The sequence below is a fragment of the Cryptotermes secundus genome, unplaced genomic scaffold (genome assembly GCF_002891405.2).
Source record: "Cryptotermes secundus unplaced genomic scaffold, Csec_1.0 scaffold674, whole genome shotgun sequence".
NCBI lineage: Eukaryota > Metazoa > Arthropoda > Insecta > Blattodea > Kalotermitidae > Cryptotermes > Cryptotermes secundus.
Genome location: NW_019718623.1, coordinates 84816 through 107812, shown reverse-complemented (window position 1 = coordinate 107812; position 22997 = coordinate 84816). Strand labels below are relative to the sequence as shown.

At 40.4% G+C, this 22997-nt stretch overlaps 1 protein-coding gene across 1 annotated transcript in view; it reads right to left on the bottom strand.

Moving 5' to 3' along the window:
* The window catches only part of LOC111862326 (mucin-2), a 65788-nt gene that overhangs the window by 25848 nt on the left and 16943 nt on the right, over nucleotides 1-22997 (bottom strand). The window contains exon 2 of the mRNA XM_023847620.2: nucleotides 13575-13695. Within this exon, the coding sequence (XP_023703388.1) occupies nucleotides 13575-13674 (100 nt within the window). The 5' untranslated portion in view covers nucleotides 13675-13695. The remainder of the gene's footprint in view (nucleotides 1-13574; nucleotides 13696-22997) is intronic.

The window sequence follows — 22997 nt, the reverse complement described above, 5'->3', positions numbered from 1 at the left end:
GATGTCCCGTGGTTAATCAGGGCGCGGATAAACGAGAGTCCCAATAAACTATCTTCTATTTACTAGCATTCAGTCAGTCGACACTATGGTGTTCAAGGTACTGATGGCTTCGTCAAATAAATTACAAATCAGTAAATATATAAATAAATAATATGACAAATATCAAATCATACTAGTATGTAACAGAAGTAGCCTATCCATCATTAATTCTAATGATACTTTGCAAGAAATCGATATATCGCAGCATCCCAAATCATGGTGGACTTCACTTCGCTGGCCTTATTGCTGTGAGGGCGAATTAGTTACTTATTGTTATTTTTTATATATACATCGATTTCTTATTGGATGTTACGGTACGAATAAAAATTATCCTTGTGCCTCTAATGTCATTGATTTTGAACCGCTGAAATATAAATAAACATCTTTATTTACTGTGGTGACCACCGTTTGGGACGCATCGGGCGCTGATTTTAACGACTCCCAGTTGCTGCTGCTTCTTCTTCCTCTTCTTTTGCTCCTATTTGGAGCATAGAACATCCGTGAAATGCTTTCTTTCAATTCAGTTTCTTATTCTAAGACAGCCAGTAGGAATCCTTGGACGGGGGATCAGCCCGTCGCAAGGCCGCTACCTAACACAAATAGATATCCATGCCTTGAGTGGGATTTGAACCCAGGATTCCAGTGTTCGAGCGGGCGATGGCAATTCAAGCCTTAGACGACTCGGCCATTGTGATCGACACTCCCAGGTTAGTAGCGGGCAAAAACTCCCAGTGCTGCTGTGACACGCACGTCACTGAGCCAGTTCATGCCCTGATGACGATCTTCTGCACGGTCAGCAACCCACGGTATTGTAACATCAGTGACTTCATTTGATGACCTTATTTTGTGTGCCTTCCCTTTGCCCTCCTAGAGTGGCTTGCGCTTGTCCATCACTCAGATCGTGACAGTAATATCTCCCAGTTAAAGTGCAGCATGCTTTATATTTGGAAAAAATGGTCAGCTTCAAGCTCCGACTGCCTTTCCCTTGGGAAAAGAGCGGCAACAGCCGCTGGATAAGCGATTGAGAAGTATCACAATTCAGGAGAAGTTAAATGGACTTGTGATAACGTCACGTGACAAGGCACAGTGCAGAGACACAAACATCACGTGAGCAACGAAAATAAATTATACAGTAGATGAAATCTGTATAAAAAATTCGAGCTACAGTGACAGGGTTAAGAATTGAAAGTCTCCTATAAAGAATAGGAAATGATGAGCTCACATCATTAAAATATTCACCACTTAACACCAACACAACATGTTTCGGCCACAGACGGCCATCTTTAGGTGTTTCAATGGGTCCAAACTGTGCACTGCTTTGATGCGCGGCTAGAGGGAACAAGATACAAGCAAGGGGCATATTGCAGACCGCAGACGGGCTAATGAAACAGAAAAACAAGCTGCGGAAACAAACTGTTTGGAATGTCACATAGTTTTAAACAAGCGGGCGACGCCCCTTACGAGATGGAATAAGATTTTACAACAGATTTTAATAAAAGAATTTTAATGAATTTTAAGTAACTATTTATATTATTTTAAGTGGACTGCAACGCGCAATTTTAGCGCACATCAAAGCAGTGTAAAAGTATGGACGCATTGAAACACCTGAGGATGGCCGTCTGTGGCCAAGACATGTTGTGTTAGTGTTAAATGGTGAATATTTTAATGATTGTTGCATTATTGACGGACTTAATACATAGACTTTTAATTTAGATAATATAATGTATAATATTCTTATAAAATAAAATTTTCTCTCTTCCGGGATGTAACACCGCGTTGTCCAGTGAAAATCTACCGACATTGCAGAGGAACATGCCTCCTTCTTCAGGATCAAAGAGTAAGCTAAGCAAGACATCACCAAGTAGTAGGAAGCAATCGTCGGTTGACGTTCTTTGAAATACACCGTGTTATTACCTAGAAGAGAGAATTCTTCGTAAAGATCGCTGTGACCTCAGATCCAATATAAGATAATTATGTTTTATCTATATATACAGTATATATATTTATGTGTATCCACGGATAATTCTTGCTGGCCTGTTCCACTTCAGAATTAATTCAGAAATTTAGACAACGCGTAGGACTCCTTGTACAAGGTACCAGCCACCCAAGTCGGAGGAAAACACAACACGGGAAACATCGACATACATCCACGTCCCGAGTAGGATTCGAACCCGATGTTCGAACGATACAATACGCTCTTCCAGTTATTCTTGTTGATATTATTATTATTATTATTATTATGGAAGTCAAGAGAACGCAGGCGGTATAGCGTCTGGCTATACAGGCTGAACGGCCAAGGGGTCGGATTTCGAATCCAGGTAGGGACAAGAATTTTCTCTTCTTCACGTCATTCAGATCGGCTCTGGGGCCCACCCAGTCTCCCATCCAATGGGAAAAGGAGTTTCTTTCCCCGAGAGTAAAGTGGCCTGGGCGTGAAGTTGACCACTTCCCTCCAACTAGTGCTGAAGTCAAGAAAACATAGATCTATGCATACGTTACCCATACGTCTTCAAGACGTAGTGCTTAACTAATTAAGTACAGGCATATATTTACTTTATTTTATTGTTATTATTAAATAATTTATTTCTTTGCTAAAATTTTGATTTTCTTAATGACTGGAAACTCAAATCCAATTCACCATTTAGACTTTCTCTGCCTTATTTTCTTTATTTTACTCTCTTCTTCTTCTTCTTCTTCTTGGTGTGGGTAGTTCTTTTTCTTTTTTTGTACTGTATCATTTGTATTTTTATACCTCCTTTGGGGGCACGCGGTAGCGTACTTGGTTGAGACACTATGCTACAAGCCGGAAGGTCGCGGTTTCGATTTCCGATGAGATAATGGAATTTTTCAGTTGATCCAATCCTTCCAGTCGCATTATGGCCCTGTGGTCGACTCAGCCTTTAAAAGAAATGAGTACCAGGAATCCTCATGGTGGCAAAGAGGGGCCAGCGGGTAAGGCTGACAACCTCACCGCCACCTCTGAGACGATTTTCTAGGCAAACGTTGGAGCCTCGACGTCTCACAACCCTATGGGCCTCCACGGCCTGTTACAGGGATAGCTTTACTTACTTACTTTATGTTTCCCTTTGTTTTTTACTACTTGCCAGCAATTGGTTTCTTTGCTGTTTCCAAGAGCTTAAATAAATACATTTATTATTATTATTATTATTATTATTATGATGCTACAAGTCGGAAGGTCGCGGGTTCAAATAACGATGGGGTCATTGAATTTTTTTCAATCGACCTAATCCTTCCGGCCGCACTATGGCCCTGGGGTTCACTCAGCCTCTAACAGAAATGAGTACCAGGAATTAATTAAATAATTTTCCTGGGGAGTAAAGCGCGGCCGGCGCGTAAGGCTGACAATCTTACCGCTATCTTTGAGCCGATTGTCTAGATAATGTGGGACCTTCAACGTCTCACAACCCTATGGGCCTTCATAGCCTGTTACAAGGACAGCTTTACTTACTTACTTTACTTTTACTATATTATTATATTACCGCCATCTTCCCTTTTGGCACAGAACAAGAGAAGCTGTACACCGTCGGCTGCTGACAGACAGCCGTTTCTCTCGCGCGACGCCATTTGCCTGCCCTAGAATGTAATGACGCATGATTCAGTGGGTTGTGACCCAATTCCAGAGGTCTGCTATACTCTAGAGTGAAGGACGGGCTTAACCTCAGCGAATAGCATGTCCGGACCTCCAGAATGGATTAACGGGGCGCGGGTAGGGAGTTGTGAGGGTTGAGAAGTAGCCTTGAACTTGTGTTCAGTCACAGAACCGTTACTCGACATGCCGCAGCTTTCTCGCCTGGTTCAGCTCCTGAAAGAGATCTTCCCGTAATGCTCTAATCCAGTGCACTTCGGGCCAAGGTGGAAAGTGAATTGGCCAACACGAGTTGGAATTCACAAGGAACATTAATCACAAGATCTAACTTAACCAATCCCAAGGGACAGAGATCTTTTTCGGAAAGTAATTGTAGTTTAACTAGTCAAAAAATTATCTGCCTTTTATAGAACTCCAAAAATTTTTTAAGTTCTCGGTTCGAATCTCGGCGCGGATATGTGATATCCTACCCGAGCGTTATCGTAGTTCATCATTCATGTATCACGATAGTGTAGTCGGTATAGCGACTGGCTACAGGCTGAACGACAGAGGGGTCGGATTTCGAGTCCCAGTGGGGTCAAGAATGTTCTCTTCTCGTCGCCCAGGCCGGCTCTGAGGTCCACCTAACCTCTTATGCAATGCGTACCGGGTACTTCTCTCCGGGGTAAAGCGGCCGGGGCGTGAAGCTGATCTCCCCCAACTAGTGCTGAAGTCAAGAAAATGTAGATCTATAAATCCACTCCCCCATACGCCTTAATGACGTAGTGCTTAATTAGTTAAGCACAGGAACAACTTTACTTTTTATCTCAATAACTCGACAGTATATGCAGTCGAAAAAGCGTCGTTAAATAAGCAAAAAATAAATAAACCATATGAAATATTTTTATTTTATGAGTCTACGGTAGGGCTATGTATTTATTTTTGAGTCTATGTAGAGTTTGTCGTTTTGAAACACTCCATCCCTGCTTTGAAGCTTCCATTTCGAGAGAAATCACATTTCGTAGAGAAGAGCTCATAAGGAAAGTACATGATAACATGGAACTGATTGGATTAAAATGACTGCATTTTTTGATAATTCGATTTCATAAAACAGGTAATTCGAACTATCTAAGTAGATGGCTAGTTCAGTTCGTGCGTACATTAGTAGGTTAGCCAGTCAGTCATTAGTCCGTTGATTAGTTTGTCAGACACTCAGTCACTGTGTGACAATCTGATATAACTCAACACGTACCAAGGTCGCCTCTGGTCGTGACTTCCAAGGCAGCACGTTAGTTTGTTGACGTGTGCTTCTCTCCGCTGTGTCTCGAATAGTGGAATGCATTGTTTAACACTTTCATTTCGACTCAAATTCAGCCCATAACAAACCAATACGAACTGCAAAAATGCACGTGTTTCGTGACATGAAAATATACTGCAGTTTCCTCTAGAGAGTTCAACTACTCTATGAATCAGGACACGTCATACCTTGTGTAGGCAAGTTTACGGTAGTATTTTTTTCATTGCTAGTGGGGTGGGACTATGTCCCTTTTTCTGCAGCCACTTCTGGCCTATTGTACCAGCCCCAGATGATAGGTGAGGGTGATTGTGGAGCAACTGGTGGAATGAAGATTGGCAGGGGAAACCGAAGTACTTGGAGAAACCCTGCCCCAGCGCCACTTTGTCCACCACAAATCCCACTTGACCAGGCCCGGGATCGAACCCGGGCCGCCGCGGTAGGAATCCAGCGACTAACCGCTTGAGCTATGGCGCGGCCCAACTTTACGGTAGTAAAGTACTTTTTAAGTATATGCGAAATTCACATCAGCTTATGAATATCGGAAGTATGTTGAACATTTCTAATGATGCTGTAAGAGTCTACGTCACTAACTAAGGATCATAACTTCGTTCCCGCTGTAATTGAATTATGCAAAGTGATTCTAAATGATTTTCTGGGTTCCACTGACTTGAGAAATATGAAAGCGAACTCGAAAAGTTCCATTACTTACAGAATGAATACTGCAGAATGCTAAACAACTTCAACATGGCCGCCTTTCATAGCACGTAAAATGTCCAAGCTTCCTGGATTCGATCAACGCCTTCCTGCTAAGTGCTCGGTCTTCCCGCTCCTTTTCGGTGCAAGACATTACCAGTCTCTTTAAATTGCTTTAACTAACGTCGGATAGTACTCGTATTATCTGAAGGTGGATATTTTCCATATTTAGTTCTGTAACGATATTCCGATATGATAACGGACTTTGTTTCGAAAGGCCGAAGTACGCAAATTGCTTTCTCTTGAACAGACATCATTTTGAGATATTACGTCATATTTTCTCCTAGATATCAATTCGGAGAGTACCGCTTTACCAAATTAAACTCTTCTAGTTACACTTTCAAACTCCTTAAGCAATTTTATTTTGCTCTTCCGATTCGAAAATTACAGGCCACGGAAAACCCGATGTGAATTTGGAATCAATCTGTATTATAAATTCTTGGTTCCCGGAAAGTCTGAGAACAATTGTCACTGGCGAACGGGTTGGCACTCCTGCTTCATAACAGAGTTGGATCGAGCATTTTTCCATGGTTCAATTTACGCTGCTGTCAGTATCTCAGACTACATACAGCGCCAAATATTAGAATGACTGGTGAATAATGAATTGGAAAGGATTTCGGAGTAAGCGGTCGTGACTTGATCGAGGTACTAATCCGGATTTTGCCTGGAGGGGGGTCCAGTATTGTGCTCATGTGAATATCATAGTGAGTCATAGAGTTCCTAAAAGTAGGAGAATTTCTGCAGTTGCTGAGCGACTGTTCGCTTCTCAATGAGGTCTTTGCTCCTGCGAGTGTCTCGTAAAGGCCCCTATAACCCTCGTACCAAATGAATTCAAACAACACCTCGTTGTGCAAGATGTCTACAGGCTTGTATTTGTAAATTATCAGGTTCTAAGATGAATGAACATTACTTGCAGGCATTTTGGAATAAAATGTAAGTAATAATATTTTATCACGTGTAGGGGTTTGCGTGTGGTTTATAAGAGGGGTTTTGGGTTGGATGACTGGATTTATTGCACCGTATACATTCATAACTCGGGACTACAGCACTATCTCTATTCTACACACTTTCCAACTCACGGTGTACATGCATTAGGATTCTCAGTCTTCACTAGTCGTATCCTGGCAACGGATTTATAACGGTGTCACTTCAAATCACACATGGAGTCTTCTTTTCACAGCCTAATTCCTTTCTTTTCCTTATTATATGCCCGATTCAATTCCTCTGCTCCCACGCTCATATTTCGGTAGGGTGGCTTCCCGAAACTCGACTCTTCACTCTCATCTATTCGTCTGTATTGCCGAACACTTACTTATAACCATTTTGTACGGACAACGCAGAAAACACAGCCTCTACTATTAAGGAGGCGTGTTTAGCGCGCGTTGCATAGCAATGGACGTGGCGCGTACCACATGGAAAACACCGCTCCTGTACTTTTGCATGCGTGTATGTTGCGAGCGTTACCTATCAACGGCTACTGTTTACCGAGTCACTGCTTAGCAACGGGTCTATACGTCACAATATATTTCACGAGACTCGTTCACATGTATTAACGCCTGGAGTGACTGAAAGAACAACAAAGAACTCAGTCACGATAGACGATAAAATTCCAAAGACTCCTCCAAGAAAGCACTGACAGACTGCAAGTCTAAATTGTTACCAGTACACCATCACGACCGCCTGGGACTGACTGTGTGAAGGGTTCTGTAATACTACTGAGTAAAGCCACAAGATTTTGTGTTGTGAATACTTGCACAAATTTCACTTAGTGCAGCTGGCCTAGTGCGACTTTCAACTAATAAGGCAAATTATGATACGGGTGACTGACTAACAAACTAACTCCATGGAGCCGAGTCCTTCTTGAGAAGCCACCAGTTGCTCAGCTACCCAAAAATTTCCCAACATTTATGAAACCAGAATTTTCATCACCATGTTCACTGGAGCTGTCCACTAGTCCAAATCCAGTCCATATCGCCATTAAATTTATGTAAAATCCATTCTAATATTATCCCTCTAAGTCTAGGTCTAAGCGGTCTCTTTTCAGCTGAAGTGCCCGCCAAATTTCTATATTCATTCCTTTTGTCCCCCATAATTGTTGGATGCTCTTCCCATTTAATCTTCCTTGACATAATTCCATTTACTTTTAGTGAAGGGTACAAGTTATGAAGCAACTCTTTATGGAATTTTCTGCAACATCTCATCATTTCATCCCTCTTTGATCCAAATGTTCTCCTAAACATTGTGTTCTCAAATACCTTCAGTGTATATTCTTCCATTAATACCAGAGACCATGATTCACGGCCGTATAACTTTGCAAAGTTCAAAACTTCCACATACTGGTAATGACTTTGTGGAACAGGCTGTATTTCTCAAGTTGTGGAATGCTGAAAACACGGTGTATGGTGTATACCCAATAAATCAGCGCAATGATTTCTAAAATATTACAGTTGCCTGGAGCTAAAGCACGTGCGAAGCCTGGCTTTTGATGATCTACACTCGTAGACTCTCCTTACCGCAGGGGTGAGCAGACTAAGGTTCGCTGCTGGAAGCAGTTGAGGAAAATACGCAACCCCCGTAAGCGGAAATGTTCACGGATAATATGAACCTTTATATCAAGGATTTATCTACTCAGAATTACTCTCTAAAGTACCTTATGCTTCCCATAAATTACATGCTCTTTTACATACCCTGTAATGAGGCTTTTTTACATTGTCTTTTGTAATAAATGGGACCAAGTCTTTGAAATAAGACCATATAAGTCTCCTGTAATGTCTCTTTGGGAACCAGGATAGCTCAGTAGTTGTAGTGGCTAGAACTGGGGCTGGACAGCCGAGTGGCGGTTGGAATCCCGGAAGAGGAAAGAGTTTTTTCTCTTCTCCATAAAGTCCAAACAGGATCTGGGCCCCAACCAGCAACCCTCACAATGGTACTGGAGGAAGCCCAGCAGAGGCGTGAAGCTGGCCACTCAACTATATTTAGTGCCTAGGTCATGACTGTGGAGCTATACCTCCATCACCACATATGTCTTCGTGGCGTTGTGCTTAATTAATTAAGCCAAGAGATCGATATATTGTAATGGTTTGTGCGTGGTGATGTGTTGAACTGTGTACAGTATTAGTTTTAAATATTAATGATATTTTGCTATTCTATATTAAGCGACACGTAAAAATGTTAAACAATTCATACAAAGTTAGTTAAGATTTTCTTTTAATACTGGACGCCCCTGAAGATGGCTGTTTGGTTTCACAGTTCCTTATGAATTAAGACTAGACACATTTGATGGTAACTTTACGTGTATCTATTCGAAAGTTAATTAGATAATTCTAAACAATAAAGACTGACGAAGAGCATGACTTTCTGTATTGTGACTCCTTGAAGTTTAGTAAAGTTTACTGACTTTTAGGTGGAACTTACTGTCTCAGTCTTCAGGTCTGAAGTATAATCCAAGCAAGTAAACATCAAATCAATCAACATTTTTTGCTCATTTTTTTTACCATGAAGACTGATGCAGTTCGTTCCTTCGAAACGTCGGTAAATTTCTACCACACTTCACGGCGCCCCAGGAAGATAGATAGAACAGCGAGAACCTCAAATCCAGCTTTTAAAATCTTGTGTACGCCCTACAACGTGGCAGTGTAAGGACTAGTCTGTGTCTCAAGTTCCCATTTTTTTACAGAGCTTTGCGTGAGGCTGGCTTCGCTGCTGTGTTTATTCCTCAGTTAATATACAGTTATGTGTCCACTTTGAACTGTTGTAAGAAGTATCAAACACACGAGTCTGACGTGTGCATATTAGCGTTATAGCCCGAATCTTACACCTTTTTTTCTCTCTTTACATTACTCGTTTTTCTAGCTAACGTAACATAACATTCCAAGTTACAACGATCACCACGACAAATTACATCGTGCATTACCACGCTGCATTCCTCTCTTTCTAACGTTTCACTGTAGTAATAAAAATTACTTAATTTTCTAAGTGTCGCCATACAAAAATGAAATCTTGCTTCGAATGGGGCTAGCATTTTTACCATCTAATCTCGTGGAAAGTGAAAAATAAGACTTGCAAGTACAATCTCAAAATTTGGCGAATTGTAGTATATAGTACTAACACTATTATTATGGGGAGAGACACAAGCAGTGGGGTTGTGATCCAGAACCTTGTTTAAAAGCCAAAAACTGAATGTTCTTAAGCAGGTAGAAGATAAATCTTCCCCCGTGCTTATCTAATTAAGCACTATGCAATGAAGACGTATGGGGAAATGGATGTATAGATCCACATTTTCTTGACCTCGGCCCTAGCTGGAGGTGAGTGGTCAGCTTCAAACCCCGGCCACTTTACCCCAAAGAAAAGAACACCCCGGTACCGATTGAATATGAGGCTGGGTGGGCCCCAGATACGGTCTGGACTACTTGGAGGAAAGAAAATCCATGACCCTACCCGGGGGGGGGGTCCTTAAGCAGGTGGATTAAAAAGAAATATTTTTTGAAGTGCAGATATGCCCTCTAAACTTCACACTCCTGATGCTTTATCTCTAGGGAAATAGACCCAACATGCCCCAGAGCCGATCGGAACGCTATGGAGAAGAGAAAAACCTGTTGCCCCTGAAGATAATTAGAACACGAATTCTTCGGATGTGCAATTCGTATTCTAGTCGCTGCACCATCTGAGCTATTGATAGCGAGTAATGTGTTGGAATTGATGTGAACGGAACCGATCGTGGGTTAATTTGGACTCCAGAAAAGGTAGAGTTGTCCCTGTACGTAACTAATTAAACATTACGCCTTGAAAAAGTATGAGAGAGTTGATATATAGACTACAATTTCAAAAATTCCCTGAAAAAGACTAAAGCAACCACAAAAATCTCAGCCATGTGAGCCGGTTTCATGACGGAACTTCAGAACACGAAGCACGAAAGCCATCCACTCGACCAAGACATCAGGTGATGTAAAGATATAGTTACTGCCCATTGAAATAACGTTATATGCCGGCCAGAGCAAACGAATGACCGAGAAAAATACTTGAGACAAGGAGCAGATTCGAGTATAAGTAGATTACTCATTATTATACAGTGAGTGGGAGTGAGCTAATAAAGCTGTGGGAGAGTTACTTAAAAATGAGCACAAGATGAGCAAGAAAATGAGGGTGAATTATGTGTAGGAGTGTCGGAGTAGACAGCGAGGACAAACAAGGAATTGAGCAGGTAAACATCAAATAGGCAGATCAACAGATATATCAGAATGTATTATTTTGCAGACAAACCTTCGAAGGAGTCGGTTTATTCTATTCGAAATATTTTACACCTCAAAAACAAAAACACTCAAAGATACATAAGAGTAAAGAATGTATTTTCGTGTCTGCAATGAAGCACTGAAACACATGACTGCCTGTTGAGGATCGCCGGAAAAATATGGTATGTCGGGCCGCGGGTTCATCTCTGCTCCACCGTATTGAAACATGCCTAAGAAATAAGACATGCTTTCATATCGGAAGACTAAATAGAAAGAAAGAAGGCAGGACGAGCAATATTCAAAATTATTGTCACAATGCTCACTGTATTATTTTTAACATCTCTCGTTGAAAAAAAAAATCTCTTCCGAATGACTTATGTATCTTATATTTTTGACTTAGTTGACCGATTATTGGAATTAGCTCTTCTAACGGACCTCAACAGAACATCCCACCAACTGAGAAAGAAGCAGATCCAGCTCCCGAAACGGGGGCTGTCCTTATAGCTGAGGTTACGCGTTCATCATTTTCCTCGAAACGTCTGATTTTACATGAAAATCTTGTATATTTTATCAACTTTTATTTGGAAAAAGAAAAGGGCTTACTTTATGTTTAAGGACACCTCAGCTGCTATCAGAAAGATTACTTGATTTGAACACGTTCTGAGAGTCAGAAGTCAATGAAATCATCTTTCTGGCTTCTCCTAGTCCTTCCCACATCTCTTTTTTCTTCTAGAAGCATAAGTCATTTAAGAGATATTGCTTGTATATTTTGCTTAACGGGTAACTTCTCTGATATTTTCATATTTCTACTCTGAACCTGGAACCAGCATGTTCCTCTAAATTGGTAACCATCTACCAGGCTACACAATGTCACGTTCAGAGACGGAAATCTTAATTTGTTTTCATAGTTTGCCGTATGCTCATTTCTTCATTCTGTAGTCTCTCTCCAACGACATTTATTACAGCTATCTTTGGAATTTGTGTTTTCTTTCAGCCATGTTTGAAGCCAAGATTTGAGAATCTGTATAAAGAAAAAAAGGGCCTTTTTTTTTACTCGATTATTGAAACCCTGGATAGGTTACCCACATTCTCGGCAGGTAATGCCTGTTGGTGTGAACCGTTAGGCGAGCAGTTTCCAGGTCAAGCAGCACAAACAAGTAACTGTGAAACGCAACCGATACAGGCTGGGCTCATGGACGGGCGAAAGTTGTTCACTTCACATATGGGAGTCAGCACCAGACTGTAATCAAGGCGCGTCTTTTGAGTCACTACCGCCAAGATATTCTCATTCATCATCATCATCGTTAAATCATTGTCATCTTCTTCGCTATGTTCGCCACAATTGTCATTCGTCACTGTTTGAACTGGTGTGCTCGTTTCGATGATTATGAGAAGTAAGGTCTTCTAGCTTCAGCCGTTGGGATTGGAGGCAGCCCGAAATTTGAAATTTTCGGGTGTTCTCCGAAGTACACGGCGTTATAACCCAGAAGACAGCTTTCTTCTTCATTCATCACCTTCGCCATCTTCTTGAATGCCAATATGATCATCTTTAATATCATAATCACTATAATGAGATTTGCGGTCTTATACATTGACGTGTTATTTTTCCTTTGCTATACCAAAAGGGCTTGTTGCACCTTATTTCTTTAAATCGTTTTCTCCGGAATAATTCCGCATGTAGTCTAGTCTTGGCGTTTAACTGGAAAGCCACTGTAGACAGGCATGTAAAATTCGGAATGCTTGTATTATCGCATGAATAGATAGCAAAAGTTACGGTAAAATAGCTCATGTGCCCAAAAATCACACCATGACGACGTCGAGAAAAGGAACATTTTTCATTATGAACGTGTTATTAATTGGTAAAGTTAGGCAACAGGGGTTATGAGAGTTTTTGGTTTTGTTATGTAACAAGGTTGGTTGTTTCGAGTCGGGGCAGTGAGAGCTTACTTGTCATCTCTTCCAATGAGGGACAGATTTTCAAGCAGCATCATTACAAGGGCTCGACAATTATGTTTACCTAGCACGGAGCAGTCTATTTCAATGTGGCGATGGGTTAAAGAGATTTTGTAAGAAAAATTCTCCATTTCGAAATTTGTGAACTACTTGCTAATCGATTGTCCCAGCCTAGAATAATCTGCCTTGTGGGTGCACACATATCAAAATATAATATTAAAGTTATTAACATCGAATGAAATAATTTTAAATATAAACTTGTTAAATTGTTTTATTCAAACACCAACAATTAATTGTAAACAGTACTGTCGAGATAATACTATTTAATTAACCCAAATATAAACACAAAATTTATTTTTGAGAGGAACCCTTTATAATATAAATATAGAACGATTAATTATATAAATTAATCAAGAAGAGAAAAAAGTGCAATCCACCTCAGATAGGCAGAGTATATGGCTGGGGCCTAATAAGCACATCGTTGTTGTGATGCAAAGTTTCTGTCCTCAAGTTCTGCCACCATTCACAATTTGATGCTCATAATTTAAACGTAAGTACACTTTTCTTAAAACTGTGACGTAATTAAAATGTCGTGTGCCTGGATTTGGATTCAGCATATCAGAATTAACTTAAGCAGTTCTCCTTTGCATGGCCGCAACTTAATTAAATAGTACAGTGAGGTAAAACCAAATGATCCAACACTGTGGAATGAACTGACCTCCGGACAGGAATTGCGGCATCCACACGGGTGACGTCATGGTGCAGTGCAAGATGGCGGCCAGCAGCGCCAAGAGGGCGCCTTGTGGCACACAGCTCATTGTCCCGTGGTGTGGTACATCCTGCAACAATTAATACGATATATTTCGTGATAGTATCGAAAGTACCCAGCTTGACCCTATTCATATTCTGATGCAGTCTGACATGTGGGGACCCACTGTTAATCGAAACGTCTGCGTAGAGTTTATAGCTGAAGGTTACGATAATATCATCCCCGAAGAACTGTCACGACAGAATGTTCTTACGTCTCCACTAGAAATTTATGATATATTTTCAAGCAATTCCATTAATTTTGTCAGGTGTAAGTGGTTGGCGTGACGAATAATAAAGGGTTCTAAATTTGATGATTGGGTTTATTACCATTTCTTTATACCAGAAGCTGACCACGCGACACCCTCTATCCGCTAAAGTTGCCACTAACTTCACTGACAAGAGGCGGTGGCTCGGTCGGTATAGTTCGCTTGCGGACTAAAGCCACGGAGTTTTTTGTTTTTACAATTGCAGTTGATTACAACAGCTCACATATTGAACTCCTTCTTAACGATGTCCGTCTGGCGAATCCATCACTAATCTCTGACTGATCTCTATATTCTTTGATCTCTCTCTTCTTGAATTCACGAATCCACTGCCTTTTATAACTTCCTGAGAACCTCAAAGAGACCACCATGTTGAACGGTTAATTCCTGCTCTTATCCAGTTGATTGTGACGGGAATCTTGTGTTTAGCAACTTGTTACCTATTGACGGATCGATTGCTACTATACGTTTTAACGGGAACATGATTTTCGAGCCGTTGCTCAACAACGGACGTCTGGCTCTGGCTCCACTATTCTGGCTTTCAGTCGTCACGTCACAAAATTTTGTTCACCACGTGACACTAAGAACACTTGCAGATTGTGTAGTATTGAGGGATGTTGCATACCATGAATTGTGAATGTAATTCTACAAGGAAGTGAAGTGTTAAATATTATTTCATAATTACCTAATGACAGTATTTTACGATTTTGTATATGTCTACTACATTTATCTTGATATTCGATTATGCAACTACTTATCCACTATTCGTCCTGGATAGATCAGTCGATATTCCGAGAGACTGGACGGTGTTCGATTCCCGGAAATAACGAGAGATTTCTCTTTTCCCCCAGTACCCAGCTTGGCTCTGGGGCCCACCCAGTCCATCCAAGATATACCGGCCGCTCTTTCCTCTACGGTAAAGTGTCCAGGGTCTTAAGCTGACCATTCTCCACTACCAAGTGCCGAAGCCAAGAAAGATGGAGCTGTACCTCTATTTCCCCATATATCTTCACTATGTGGCGGTTAACTAATAAAGCACCGGGACAACTTAATATTTATACTTTACATAGGCCTACTTGTAAATGCCTACGAAGGCCTAATTAAACTGTTTCTTTAAAATCGGCTCTTCTGAGCCCGGAAACCCACAGTAATGCAAAGATTGGGACATTTCACAAGCAAAGCCGGTATAAATGAACGGAAAAAAGTTGAATATTGATGTAGCATGCGTTCTGTAGATCGAGATGTCAAGTGGGTAGAATGATACTATTTTAAGCATATTTCAATGTGCACTCACGCACAACGGAATTCTCATTTGCCCCGATCCCCTGTCTGCTGTGTAGGACAGTAGCATTATTTACGGAACACACTGTAGCCGACTGCATTCTCCGAAGTAACAGTACAAGGCAGGAGCATGAGGAAGCCGTTCAAACAATACACAATCAATCTGCGAATATTGGCACCAGTAGGTCACCGTCGGGCGTGGAGTGCTCTGGTCTGTTTCTTAATCCCAGCCACGTACTTATGAATTGTCTTTAAACTGGGTGAAGAGAAGACGACTCTAGAACAGGCGAGGCGTTAAAGTCAAGGATTTTATGCGCACACGCAAACAACTCTCTAGACCATAATTTCATAAAGGTGCTACGTGAGTTTATGAGTACACGTGTGTTGGTTGCAGGTCGGCAGGTAAAGTGGCCAACAATGGTCTCGCTTTCCTCATATCTCATTTTCATTAAAATATTTATGTTGAACAACGCTTTTAAAACTGTATTTTATATATTTACAATACTGGATGTTATGACTGGAATGTAAACACTCGAACTGGAATTCCTAACAAAATATTGATGCTTGAAGTTCGCAGAAAATTTTATAGAGAAAATAATATTGGAAACGTGCCATCCACAGCAGCATACGAGTTCCCATGGGTGTTCCTTCTCTCTGGGACATTACCTCGATCTAAACTCTTCAACAGGAAGACATACCTCCGTAATGGAGACAAATTCTTTCTTGAGATGATCACGAGAAAGATCACAGAACCTGATGTGTATATATAGTACTGCATCATCCTGTTGCACGTCACGTATTTTCACTTCCTGCTCAACGTCTCACACGCAGCTTAAAAACTTAAAATTCACTTTGAAATTTAAATCACTGGTAAAAGGTAAGGTAAAATGTGAAGTTGTCCCTGTGCTCAACGAATTAAGCACCACGCCATTAGGGTGTATGAGGAAGAGGATGTATAGATCTATATTTTCTTGACCTCGGCACTAGTTGGAGGTGAGTGGTCAGCTTCACGCCCCGGCCGCTTTACCCCCAGGGAAGTGGCCCCCGGTATATATTAGATAGGAGGTTGGGTGGGCCCCAGAACCAGTGTGGACGATTTGGAGAAGAGAAAATTCTTGACCCTACCGGGACTCAAACTCTGAGCCCTCGGTCGTCCAACCCGTAGCCAGTCGCTATACCGATTACGCTACCCCGGCTCTAAAATCACTGGTGCACTGAATATTTCGACCGATATAGTCTTATTAGCTGACTGGAAATTGACTTTGGAAACTGCTGCACCTTCGTCAATGCATACAATTGTAAATTTTACAGCTGCACACGACGCATAAAAGGAATCAACCAACAGTACAAAAGTACAACAGATGGGCCCATAAAAGAGGGTAAAATTTGGAATGGTATACATTGACAGAAGTGAGGCAGTTCCCAACGTCAATTTCGAAGCACCTGATGATGATCGTATCGGTTGAAACATGCAGTGCGCCAGTGATTTAAAATTCAAAGTGAATTTGAAAATATAAGTTGCATGTGATGCAGCGAAATAACGAGTGGAAATGTTTCCACTTGTTATTTCGCTGTCTCATAAATACAGGGTGATTCAGAAAGATGGACACAATTTCAATTGGCTATATTTCCTGAATTATATGTTGCATTTGAATTCTGTAAATTATATTTGATTATACACATATGGAAGTTTATAGATGTTCAATGTGCCCACCTCCAGCTGCACGGATAACATCTAGACGTTAGCTGAATTCATCTCACACTCGATGACCAATTTCTTGCGTCACTTTGCTTTTACCCTTATACAAAGAGCCAGTTTCATCAATTTGTTTATTCCAACGATAAATGCTCTTCCTCGTTGGAGGTTGGATGTTAAACTTGCGACGAAATGCACGCTGCGCCGCTGTCGCAGACTCACTTTTACTGAACTCACGAATGCAAAAAAATCTTGTGTTGCATAGTAGCCATCTCGCTTACAACTGGCGCGGTGATGGAGTGCTCTAGCTGTAGTATTAGAAACTTTACAACATCCTCTTTCAAATGTACTTTACAGAATTCAAATGCAACATGTAGTTCAGGAAATATAGCCAATTGAAATTGTGTCTATCTTTCTTAATCATCCTGTATATGCATATGTTTGTTTGCTTGTACCATTTTAAAAGAAATGTTCTGTTCATTTTTCTCTTCACAGATTTTTACACTTCCGCTTAAATTCTGAACACGTTTTCCATTTAGGAGGTGATATGTGCGCAGAAAGAAAAAAGGAAGACGCCAAACTTCGCGAGATTCTATTTGCAAAAAGCGAGATACAAAATGAGGCGGGTCGTGACTTAAGGCTTTCAGGTTAGATGCTGGGATGCTGTGAGAAGGTTGCTAAGTTACACAACGGGAAACTTTTCAAAGAAATTTGTCAGATTCTGGGATATAGCCCTGTGTAGTACGTATATTAGCCGACGTTTCGCAGGAATGTATCACCTCCATCATCAGTGTCGAAAATCAGCCTAGCAAGAAACCAGAGAGAGCAGGTGTCTAGGCAGAAGAAAATCTGTGACAATGCAGTTCTGGGACCTCACGGCTACGTATATATATAACATGAAATCGTTTTGCTTCTCCGGTGTTCTCCGTCTGTACTTAGATTCTTTTAATGCACAAGGTTCCTGTGTGTGTATCAGTGTTCAGCGCTATTTCACTGCATAACAAGTGCTCTATATATAAAGAACTATCATGCAGCAGTGCAACAGATAATGGCGCCATATTCTTTTGCATTTTAGTCACATATTTCTCTCTGTTGTTTACGGAAATGTAACAAGAACAGTGGTATAGAAGTCGGATCTCGCAAACCTCGAGATTCCATGTATCGACACCACTCATGGCCTGGCAGAATCTAGTTTGCTATACGGTAATTTCCCTCCACTAGGTTCAGGTTTCAATGTTTCGCTGATGTCTGTTTACACCCGTCAGACGTGGCAAGGTATAAATACAGCAAGCATATCGGTGTGTGCTGTATATTACAGTATTTTACAGGTAAATAAACTCAACTGGGTGCTCCTTATCATATGTTCTGTTATTTTCTTGTACCAGTACCTTAAAATTATGTAACAACACTAGCACATTATATTATGATGTCTTATTTTGGTGTTTTATCACCGTAACATATTGGTTAACTCCTCTCTCGAATAATATCTGGCCCTGCTCCTGTCTGCAGCTAAGGGCTCTGAAATCGATAGATCGAACTTGCAATATTTATGAGTGTGTGGTGGAGGCTAGCAACGTAAATTACGACATATTACACCCATATTGTGTAGGAACCTCTTCATGCGCATAATGTCGACCAGCATCAAGTGTCTCTACATGAAAGTTGTCTTGCATAACACGATTTTGCTTTATGTCCGTGTTTGTAACATTTTAACACATACGAATTCTGCACAAAATGTGTATGTCCGCTTATAACTCATCTATGTATCACATTTCACGTGTTTCTCTTGAATAAGTAACTTTAAACAGAGCATCTCAAAAGGTGTGTATTTTGCAGAACTTTATTTGCGTAACAGATTTAAAGTCCAAATATTAAGCGGCGTTACTACGGCCGTTGCTATTTACGCAGCTCTTATTTTAGTAAGATACTACTGATGGACAAATAATATGGCGTATTTGCTCAAAGTAGAACTGCGGAGGCAGATAAACAGCCGTTGCTAGGTAATGGTCCGTACACACGCCGCAGAGGGCCGCCTCATCTACTCTGTGACGTCACGAAACTTTAGAAGAGGTGTTACAAGCTGCGTTCTCTGTGGGTCAGGGCCAGTGAATCAATACACAACAATAGAGGAATAGGTGTTCTCTGTGGATCCGCTCCGAGGCTATATAATAGAGATCTCACGCACCTAGAATTAGAACTGAGTCCAGAGTTGAGCTCCGCTAGGATAAGTGAGAAGAGATGGCAGTTGCAACATACACGTAGAATTGAGTCGAGATCCGGAGTTGACATTTGCAGCAAAGAATTGAGAGAATCGGCAGTACAAGGTGATCGAGAATAATGTCAAGAAAGGAATTAGGCTGTGCAAAGAAGACTTCATATGTGAGTTGAAGTTGTATAATCCGTTGCCAGGAAACGATTAGTGGAGAGTGTAAAAGGCTTAGGACACTACTGTGTTTTAACAGTGAATTCTAGAGTGTGGGAAGAGCGATAGCGCTGTAATTATCTGTAGTTCTGAGTGGAATGTATAAGGTGTCAACAAATCCAATCATCCAATCCGAAAACCCGTTTATAAGTCACGCACCCCCTCACACGTGAAAATAAAAAAAAAACGAATGAGAGGGAAAGTCTCTAAAGCCATGATGTTTATTCAAGTCCGGAAAAGGAAACACGTCAGTTCATTCAGAAATTATAGGACTGTGAAGTAGGCTAAAAGACCAAAATAATAAAAAAAAACTAGACCGTAACGTTTGTTTTGTACATACGTACTCAAAGTAGGCCGCGCCATAGCTCAAGAGGTTAGTCGCTGGCTTCCCATCGCGGCGCCCCGGGTTCGATCCCGGGTCTGGTAAAGTGGAATTTGTGGTGGACAAAGTGGCTCTGGGGCAGGTTTTCTACGAGTACTTCGATTTCCCCTGCCAATCTTCATTCCACCAATTACTCCACAGTCACCCTTACCTATCATCTGGGGCTGGTACAATAGACCAGAAGTGGCCACAGTACAAGAGACTTAGTCCCACCCCACTAGCAATAAAAAAAATACGTACTGAAAACTGTATATATTTTAAGAGTATGTATTCAATTATTTTTGGCAAAAGTATCGGAAGAAATGAAATCCATTTCATTCAGACTTCAATGACAGAATCAGATAGCAACTTGTCTGAGAGATTTCAATGCCTGATAAGAAGAGTAACTTATTTGAGAGCTAGAAATATTATATTTTAGCTTCACATTGTGTGTGATCGCATTAAGTGGAGGAACTGTTTTGGAAGAGACTGTGGACCTGTCGTCTTGACAGATTACTGATGAATGAATGAATTGTGTGTGTAAGGTTTCTTTACTATGTTCCATCACCACAATATAAAACGACGAATGAATGGTGACGGAAGAAAGTAAAGAAATTATTCGCGATACTTCATTACCTCAAACAGAAAGTATGTAATGTCAGTGATATAAATGCCTGAATAACATAGAAACTAATATGAGAGATTTCAATGCCTGAATCAAATAATGACTTCTTCAAGATATTTTGAGTTAAAGAACAATTTACTGCGTATATTTAAAGTATTTGAGTTAATCAAACGTTTAGGTATGAAAATAACTCTCTAGAGACACTTCACTACTTGAGTGGGACAGTTCTTATTTGATATATTTAGATATTTGAGTGAGAAAATACTCACCGGAGAATTAAAATACTATTTGTGCGAAGTAAAACTCACTAAATATATTTCGATGTTTAGTCGGATTGCTCATTGTGGATATTATGACGATTGAGTTAGACAATAATTCAGTACAGATATTTCAGTAACTGAGTAAGATAATAACTTATTCCAAATATTTCAATTCGCGGGTCACATAATTTGTTTATGTTATTATAAACAGAGATTAAGTGATGGGAGAATAGAGAAAACTGCATAATGAGGAGCTTCAAATATTGTGCTCTTCGCCAAACATAATTAAAATGAGCAAATCAAAGAGGATGAGCTGGGCAGGGCATGTAGTACGAATGGGGATAACAGGAATGCATATGAGATATTGCTGGGAAAGCCAGAAGGAAATAGACCACTCGGAAGACCAAGGCGTAGGTGGGTGAACAATATTAAAATGGATCTTAGAGAGATAGGATGGGATGATATGGATTGGATTGATCTGGTTCAACATAGGGACCAATGGAGGGCTCTTGTGAGCATGGTAATGAATCTGCGGGTCCCATAAAATGCTGAGATATTATTGAGTAGCTGCACAATTGGCGGCTTCTCAAGAAGGGCTCAGCTCTTGTTAGTTATTATAATGCTTTAACCCTAGAATATATTTCTAGATATATTTCAGTGCTCGAAACGGAGAACATATTTTAAGATACTTCAAGTAAAAAAAAAGCAGTACTTCAGAGATTCCAGAGCCTGCAGCAAAGCATCAGCTAAACTGAATTATCTGAAACTTAGCAGTAAACAAGTATCATGGGAGACTACAGTGCGTGAATCAAACAGAAGCTCCAAGAAATTTCATGTCTAACTGAAAAGTAAAGAAAGCTCAATTTAGATATTGAAATGGCTGCATAGAACCTTAAGTCCTAGTACAGGTTTCAATACTTCAGTCAAATAGATATTGTAACGTGGATGGCCAGAGCGTTGTTGAGCAAGGACTCAGTAAAAAAAAAACCCTTAACAATAGAGACTCTTTCCTATGGGGTCCGCGCGGTAACTGTTACTCTTCAGTGGTTCTGTAAACACGTTTCAACAATGGAAGACGGCGTTTTCCGTGGGGTCGGTGCAAAGGAGTTATCTTAAAAACAAACGGCGCTACAGTTCAGCTCTGAATTCTGAGTTCTCGGTAGGAGACAGCCACGAAATACTCATCGACCTGTGTGATTTGAAGACTTTATGTGTGTTGTAGTCCAGTGGGACTTGGAGTGTGTAATTTAGTGACGCTTTTACAGTTCCCGTGATATAAATCCGTTGCCAGGAAGCGGATAGTAAAGACTAGTGGAAGTAGAGTGAGAAGATTAATGTGGAGTGATTGTTAATTGTGTAAATCTGCAAGAGTGTAATAATTATTTATAGTTACTACCTGTAGGTTGTTAATAAATCAAATTACCAATCCAAACCAGCGTCTCAGTCTCCCGATACAAGTGACAATATCTTAAGCTATATCAATGCCTAGCGAAACACTCAAGGAAAAATTTATAACCCGAATAAGAGCAATAATTTTGAGCGATTCCTTTACTCAGTAATAGAGTTGGACCAACTTTCTTGAGAGACTCAACGTATACATCTTCAGATAGTTCAAACCTGGAATAAAAGAGTGATTTTAAACTTAGCAAGGAAATACAATGCGGACCAGCTCCGTCTCGCAGACCATAGTTTTACATCCGTGAGCTACTGAAAAAAAAAAGTAGTAAGAGAGAGCGAGTGCTGTCCTCGTGCGGGTGAAATAATAGCACCATTAAATGTGGTACTGTTACGTGTTGTGTAAACATGACGACAATGCAGGTACATCTAATTAGCAACAGCTACTGAACCTCTGGATTCTTGAACAGCGCTTCCGGGAAACGAATTTTCCATTCTGCGAAAATTGGTTTCACAATCTGAAGAGACCTGTGATATCAGTTACGAAATGAAACATGCAAAATTTGCATTAAAAAGTTAGCACGAAGAGATAGAAATACACAAAAATAATTAAAGAACAGAATACAAAATATGATAGTCTACATTAATTACAAAGTGAGCATGAATAATAATACAGAAACAAACGCACACAGAGAAAGCCACAATGTGACAGCGAAGAACAAATCGAGTTTCAAATAGAGCAGTATAAAATAATTTAATTAAATTAAATTCTTTATTATTTATGTGTCGAGACAACAGCCGCAAGGCCAATTACAGACACAACACAGTATAGATACAAGTAATTACACGTACATAATGGACAATCACAACATAAAGTCAAAGACAAATTACAGGCAAGCACTCGATGAAAAACGCATTAATGCATCCAAGTAAACAAACAAACAAATAATAATAATTCAATTCGTGTTTATTTACGTACAAACTTAATAATAATAACAATAATAATTCAATTCTTTATTATTTATGTG